Raw genomic sequence first — 8024 nt, 5'->3', positions numbered from 1 at the left:
AATCTTTCCTTTAGTACAGTATCATTATAAGAAACTATTTCCATTAGAAATCCATGACAGAGAGATAAGCTTCTTAAGATACATAAGTAAATCAGGTACTTCCTCACCTGTTTTAGAACATTCTCCACCTGTTCATAGTCTTTAGATACATCAACAGAAATACATAGTACAACCTGGAAAAGAAAGTGAAAGAACACTTTTACAACACAGTAAGTCCAGTAACTGTTGACTCCAAGCCTTTCAAAATGAAACAAAACCCACTGACATATCTTTTCCAGAAAAAACCAAAACACCAAACAAGAAGGCTTTTTGACAGGACAGTTTGTACTTCTCCCACACTGCAGAACACAGTCCCTGCCCCCTCTGAGCTTCTCCCCCTCCTACACACACGTTCTAGTATAATAAAGATTATATTAAGAAAATAAAAGCACTTCAGGATCTTCAAAGCAGCTACACATGTACAACATAGCATTTCTAATTTACTGTACTAAAACACGCTATGACTTATTTACATAAAGCTTAGTAAAAACTATTTGAACCAAGGCAGACAAAATTTCACAGTGCTACGTTTAACTTTCATCAGCGTTAAACACAAGTCAAACCATTTGTGTGCCTTAAGCTATCAAACATTAGGCTAACAAGCATTTTTTTTCCATATCCTAGAAAGGCATGGCTGCAGTGTTACTCTGAAAACTGCAGCATCAGCACTGGGGAAAAAAAACAAACCAAAAAACCCAACAAAAAACCAACCAAACTTTTCCAAAATTTATAAAGCAAGTGTTAAACCTTGCTAACTTCAGTAGTTGCAATGCATGCTACCCACTTTTTTCATCATGTCTTTATTTTTGTAGTAGTAAACTTAGTTGCACACTGCTTAATTGGGACACGTCAAGGACAAAACTAAAAGTTCTATGAGAAACTGAATAGCTGCAGTGTGATAAATACCTAAAAAGTGCAATAATGTGTATATATTTACTCTTTGTCTGGAAACCAGAGACTATGGGGTTTAGTTTGAAAGATAGAAAAGCCTGAAAATAACCATTGGCCTGAGGAGTGGGGTGGGGCAGGCAGGACAACAAAACCCAGATGACTAAATTATGTTGCAGATAAAAGTTGGGCCCCATTTTTCTTAAAGTCACTGATTACCTTCAGCAAGATGATCTCGGAATCCACATTTTGCAGCACCTTCACATCAACTTCATAGAATGATATAATGGCTAGAGTTGGAAGGGACCTTAAAGATCATGTAGTTCCACCAGCCCTGCCATGGGCAGGGACACCTTCCACTAGATCAGGTTGCTCAAGGCTCCATCCAACCTGGCTTTGAACACTTCCACGGATGGGGCAGTCACAACTTCTCTGGGCAACCTGTAACTTCTTCACATAACTTCTGGCCAAAGGAAGCATTGCCTTTGGGTTACCACTTACCAACTGTAAGATATAAATTCCAGCTTGGCCAGATATTGACAAACAAGCTATCCTTTCTGCTGAGCAATCAGCAGAGCTTCAGGGGAATTCATCATCTTCAAAGGAAAAGCAATCTCAATAAAAGGAGGTACTCCTGTATTTTCAATCCGATTTCTATCCTTTCTGTCACTTTGGTCAATTCCTTTAAACTCAGCTTGAGGTGAAATAAAACAAAGTCATCACCAGTTTGTAACAAGTATCATCATGACCACTTGCTGTGGAGAATGTGGACACACACACCAAAAAAGCAGCTTGCCACAGCATAACTAACTGCTTTGGCAGCTAGTCATTTGTCAGTCCTGCCTCTGGTCAGACTGCAACACTTCTTAGCTACATAAACAGAATTTGCTTGCTATTCCTGTATAGCAGGTTGGCTATTCCTGCCTCCCAGCACTGCGTGTAGTAGGACATAAGAGTAAACTTGTGGTGTGAGTTATTGGGTGGTCTGCATGCATCTCCCCTGAGGGCATTTATTCCATTTTGGAAACATTATCTTTTACAGAAGTTTAAGAACACAATACCAGTTGAACAGAAATGACACTGATTTATTATCTGGATGTCTTTGCAAGATCAGTGAGGAGGTTAAAATCACAGTTCTGTATCAGAATTGGAGCAGTTGGTTAATATATCAGATTGCACAGATTAGTTATTCATACTGTGAACATCACACTTGGGAACTATCACAGCTTTTATTGACTACTACCACATTTTACAATTCACCTCTCTACTTGTATTATCTTACATTCTTTCTTTTGCTACAATACACCGAGTACCTTCACTCCAAAGCATGAGCTATAGATCCATGCCTAGGACACGGAATACGTTGCCAGAAATAGCCTAATATCCCCAGCCCTGTTCCCCAACTTTTGTTCTAAATATTGCATGGTGGTAGATCATTAATAAAGCTTTCACAATAGAAGATCAATTCAGCTCCCAGTGAAGTTACTATTCTATATTAGGAAAGGGATTAAAAAAAACATTGCAGAAATACCTAAGGGCAACGATTTTGTTCCATTCCACACCTACACCCATAAAGGCTGCAGTGTCAGCACTCTAGATAAATCACATGAAAAGGTCAAACACTAAAATGTATGCAGATGTCAGACCCTGGCTGTCAATGCAACCTAGTTTCATGCATACATTGAAGCACTGAACGGTGACAGCATATGCTCATGAAAAAGTAATCTCTCCTGAGGATCTCTGCCTCTTAGTTTGATATTTAGTAAACATAACAGTCCCTGTGTACATGAGGTGTACAGATACCTTTCTCTATGCTCTTCCAGCAATCCTTTTGTACAGCTTCTCTCAGATCAGCTACCCTCGCTTCCCCGCTTCTGATCTGCTGTTCCAGTGCAAGCTCTGCCCGAGACTCCTTGCTTTTTCCAGTTCTGTTCTTTGCATTTAGACCAGGCAGGCTTTCCTGTGACCTTTTCCACAACCCAACAATAGCTACAGAAGAGCCAGCCCACCTATCAGCCCCACTGCCTATGCTTACTTAAACTGGCTACAAGTCTACAGCTGCCCCTGCAAAAGCAGTCTTGTTCAGTCCACACTGCAACTTGCTCAATCTTGAAGGTACTTTTTGGAGATTTTAATTGAAACTCTGAAGAACATGCACCAAGTAATACTTTTTTAAAAAGTCTGCATCTATCAAGCTTGGACAGATTTCAACAAGATCATCCTGACATAGTGTTTGACAAGGGATTAACTTTAATGCTACGCTTGGGAAACTACTAGAGCAGCTACAAGAAAGCAGTTATCAGGATTTATTTATTTATTTATTTTCGTAAGTGGGCAGAGTATAGCTTCTCCTCACCTCAAATGGCCCAATTTTTCAAATAGTTGATCTGAAGAAGGCCGCATGCACAGAAAAAAATAAATCAGCTTGGGCCATTTGTCAAAAAAATAAAGAAGACAGAATCTTATATCCTAAATTGAGGTATTAAGAAAATTTTGTATCAGCTAGTACTAGCATTATTGCCTCCAAATATTTGTCTTTTTCCATTGCTGCTTTTCAACAAAACATGCAGTTTACCAGTTCAAAACCTTTTTTACAGACACATAAATTGCCTGTATTTGTAATAATGAAAGTAACAAAAAAGTTTGGGAACATGAGAAAGGAGAAGTCAAATACATTAACAGTCTCAACACTGTTTCCCCTCTCCCCTTGCTTACTAGCACTGCAAAAAAAAAAAAAATTTTAGCATGTCACCTTGAAGTTGCACATTCTGAATATAGAAAGCTTACCTATACTAAGCTAGTACCTCTGCAAGCTCTAAAACAGTGCCTTTGTGCATGAATGCACTACCTATTCACTGAGGCAGCTTCAGTGTTCAGAAGTCTCAGAACTTCACAAATTTAACTTGTTTATCTGCTACAATTCTTTGCCAGGAAAAGGAATGTATGATGCCTGGAATCAATAACTTCTTTCCCAAGACAATTGCTCAATTGCTTTATTTTTCAATTGCAAAAAGCAAGAGATCTAGAGAAAGAAAAAAAAAAAAGAAAAAAAAATGGTTCTTCCACTTCATGTTGAAGAATACAAGCACTTACTGAGTGGCAGTAAATTGCAGCTATCCAAAAAAGCATACCACACCTACCGCTAAAGACATCAATCTTTGTCTCTAAGAAAATCAGGCTAATGTACTAGCGAGGCAATATCAAATGCAGCAGAGTTCAGAGTATGTCATGTAAGCGTATTTTTCAATTCAAATACTGAATCCTCACTTGTTTTTGTCAAACAGCTTTGTTTTAAAGATACAACTACTGAACTATGTTGTAGTAACTAAATTAAACTGAACATACAATGCTCACTGTTAGCAGTGATCTTACCTGCTTGTCATTAACTGAATACTTCTCTATTTCCTTCTTTGTCTGCAGCAGCTTGTTCTGAAATGGACACAAGAACATAGAAGTTCTGAGAGCAGTATTAGTCTCTGGTATCTGAATAAGGGTTAAAAATAAACCCTAAGCCCCAAAAGAGTTATCTGTAACTAGTTGTAACACTTTAATATTGTCATTTTACAGATTTATAAATATATTATGAATACATGAAATCCATCAAACTACCAGAACTCACTCATCTGTTATTCACTTCTTCTTCTAATGCCAGTAACAAAGTCTATAACAGATATAATGCTTTTGTTTCATACAACTACACAGAGCACCTAAGGTTGTAGGTACTAATTGTTCTTCTGTATTTTGGTTCTATTTTATATCTATGTAATACTATATAAACTATTCTGAAGTATAATCACTGTCACAGAATTATAATTAAAAAAAATAAACTAAAATTTGGTAAACTGTCATACTCCTTTCAAAAACACTTGTGTTCATTCTGGATGCATTAAAGAGTAAGCAAACTAAGTTCTCAAATGTAAGGAAATTATCAAAGCCAGCTGGGACTGAGTCCCCCAAATTAAGTGCTTTTATTTCCTGAATAATTAGGGTTTTTTTCTACAAATAAAATAAAAACCCATTATGAAAACAGTCATTCCAACTAAATTTGGAATACTTATTAGTTAAAAAAATCCCAAACAAATACAAAATAACACTTCTTCCTCCAGCATTGTCTTAATGAACAGTTTTTCACTAGTAAAAAGTGTGATATAATGCTGATTAGACACCAAAATATTCAGTGAATTTTAAGAATTGTATTTAATCTCTCAGTTGTCACTTACTGTAGGGTAATTCTATGGTTTTAAAGAATATAGGGTTTTTCCTGCTTTTGTTCTCTGCCACAGATCTAGACAGTGAAATAATGAATACCATTAACAGAAGTGGTAACACTGGCAGAGTTTTAAGACAAGCTAATTCCATGTTGGGCTACACTCCTTAAAAAGGCAGCTACCTCTGCTATTCAAATGCATTAATTTGAAATGCTTAAGATCCCCTTAAAATATAGACTGAAGAAAGCATGAATAATTATACATGCCGAAATCATTCCCCACTTGCATGGATTTTGTGAAGAGTTTAGCCAGTAAAAATACACATACACTTACCTCATCCCTTGCAATCAGTGTTATGAAAGCACCTTGTTTATAACATTCAATAGCAATACATTTTCCAATTCCGCTGGAGCCTCCAGTTACCTAAAAGTTATTTGAAGATGGCAGTGTTAGTCCACTATCCTCAAACCTTCTACCATATGATGAGTCAAATCAAATGAAAATTCTAAAAATATACTGAGATTAAAATATCACTCAATGAGGTGTGAGTACAGAAGATGCACTAAAGTTAGTTTACTGATTGAGTATGAATGAAAAAGACGTTCTGAATAGATCAATGAGCATTTGCTTCTACCCCCAAGTGAGTTTTACTTCAGTGGTATTTTTGCTCGTTTCTTACATCAAGCACATTTAGACCTGCACCCACATGGGCTCTCTCACATGCTTTTGACTAAGTTCTGCATGTTATTTTTAAAAGCAGAAGTAGTTAAAAGTTTGAAATCTCTATTCATGTTAGTCATAATGATACAACTACATACTGCCCCTCCATACCTGGTCACTATAGAAATTATTTGTAAAATTAACAATTACAGACTGCCTGATTAAGATATCATGATGTAAACAAACAGAAAATAGCTTCTTTACTATTAAAAAAAAAACACTTGGTCCTCTGTAGAGTATTTCCAAATCCCACTGTCTAGACTTTGAACTGTCCCTGCCATCCCACAATTCCAGTTTTGTGGGGATGCCAGCACCTAGACTTCCATTACCTTTTCTTCTTCCTCTGAACTGTAACACTGAGTAGCCCTCTACACAAACAGGAAATTTATAATAGTCTGTTTACACAAAAATGCCGGGTGATGCATCACATGTTGCAGGAGAACACACTGCCAAATGTTACTAATATACAGGTTAAAGTCACCTTAACACCTCTCTCACTACTCTGAAAAAACCTACTTACAAACTCCATGGGGAACAAGGCATAGATGACAATCCTGACCCCGCTTTTTGACAAAATAAAAATGTCTGCCTGTCTGACACTGCCTTTATACGATTTGTTCATTTAAGGCCAGTTGCAGTCTGCATGTACCTTTGGTCCTTAAGCAAACACAGGCATCTTCCTTATATATCCAAATCATTTGGATTTTCTTTTAACAGCATATTAAGAGACTATAATCAAGAAAATACTGGAAGAAAATGCCCAGAAGCACTTATTGTGAAAAAAATCTGTTGATGAAGTGAGTTCTCAAATACTGATTTCCTAATGCATGGAAGAATATTTGGACTGCGCTGGAGATCATAATCTTCTGTTCTTTATCACGTTTCAAAATACTTCAGAGAAAGTAAAGTATCACCTCTGTTTTAAGTATAAGAAAATGAAGGCATTGAGTTAATTAGTGTCAATGCAAAGATTCTCAATTTCTTAACTACACGCCCTATCAAAGCCTTGTGTTTGCTCTTCATCTGCCAATGCCTCTGGTTTCAGAGATGCATTATCCTTAAAATTCTTTCCACTCCTGGAGGCAATAAAGTCAGAAGATTCAGAAGTACATTCCCATGAGTCACTAAATTCTTTCACATGAGTATTTTATCACTAACCTTCAAAAATAGTTTAGTTATAACATGGTCCATGGCTTCTCACTGGCTTGTCTGCAGTCACAAATGGCCAAGAACGGGTATGGGTGTAGCACTCACAAAGATTAATTTAAGCTCTTAAGGCTTTCTCTATTATTAGAGATAGCTGCTTCAGATTAGCTTCTGACTCTCTCCACCAGATTAGCTTCACACTGCACAAACCTTTGAGGATGACTCCAAAATGCATGTCTAGAAATCTGAAACCTGCTCTGTGGTGTTCTGAACCAAGGATGACTTCTTTCAAAGTAAAGGAAGTCAGTAAGAGCGAGAGTGTTACTTAGGTTAATGATTTGCGACTTCAGCAGAACCCCATTTAATGCATTATGATGGAAAGAAGTTAAGCATTTTAAGGTATTTGCAAAATAGGTTGTGAGATTTCAATACATCTCTGGAAAGACTAAAAGACCGTTTGATACATTCAGGCAGACCTCAGTTCCACAGCACTGGTGAGCTGCTTCCACCAAGTTTCAACAGCAGCAGGTACACCAGCACATAAACTAATCAATGTGCATGGAATACTGCTCCAATTTCACTTTTTGGCATATAGCACTGAGGGACAGCTGCTTACTAGCTGCACAAAATGCTGACTATCATGAACAAGTCAACTCCACCAGGAACTGTACAGCAACTAGAAGAATTACTTGAAAGTGAAGTCACTGGCACCAAGCCACTGGCTTCTCAAACAATGCTAATTTCATTTCAGAAAGACAAGGTCTGAAGTCATGCAAGAAATGGAAAAAGGAAATTTTTATTCATAGTCACACTCAAGAACGCTGGATAGGGTTCATGTCAGATAGGTCAATGACAAAAGGCAATATCAATTAGCTGAGAATTTTAGCATTTAGGTGGGAGGCAGTTACTAATATGTGGGAGGTTGGCATTCATGGTGAATGCTCCTGAAACAGCAAAACAATCCATAACACTAGTGAAAACTGCTTTGTGCTACAATGAAGTTAGCCCAAGCAAAGCTATGAA

At 37.3% G+C, this 8024-nt stretch overlaps 1 protein-coding gene across 1 annotated transcript in view; it reads right to left on the bottom strand.

The window, feature by feature from the left end:
• The window catches only part of KDSR (3-ketodihydrosphingosine reductase), a 16039-nt gene extending 8993 nt beyond the window's left edge, over window positions 1-7046 (bottom strand). Inside the window, exons 1-5 of the mRNA XM_010010739.1 lie at window positions 7014-7046; window positions 6185-6223; window positions 5469-5558; window positions 4300-4356; window positions 108-173 (exon numbers count right to left, since the gene is read on the bottom strand). Coding sequence (XP_010009041.1) covers window positions 108-173; window positions 4300-4356; window positions 5469-5558; window positions 6185-6223; window positions 7014-7046 — 285 coding nt within the window. The remainder of the gene's footprint in view (window positions 1-107; window positions 174-4299; window positions 4357-5468; window positions 5559-6184; window positions 6224-7013) is intronic.
• Window positions 7047-8024: the final 978 nt, after the last annotated feature.

This window comes from Nestor notabilis, unplaced genomic scaffold (genome assembly GCF_000696875.1).
Source record: "Nestor notabilis isolate BGI_N333 unplaced genomic scaffold, ASM69687v1 scaffold9833, whole genome shotgun sequence".
NCBI classification, from domain to species: Eukaryota; Metazoa; Chordata; class Aves; order Psittaciformes; family Psittacidae; genus Nestor; species Nestor notabilis.
The sequence above is the reverse complement of the archived record's forward strand: the minus strand, read 5'-3'. Positions and strand labels throughout refer to the sequence as shown.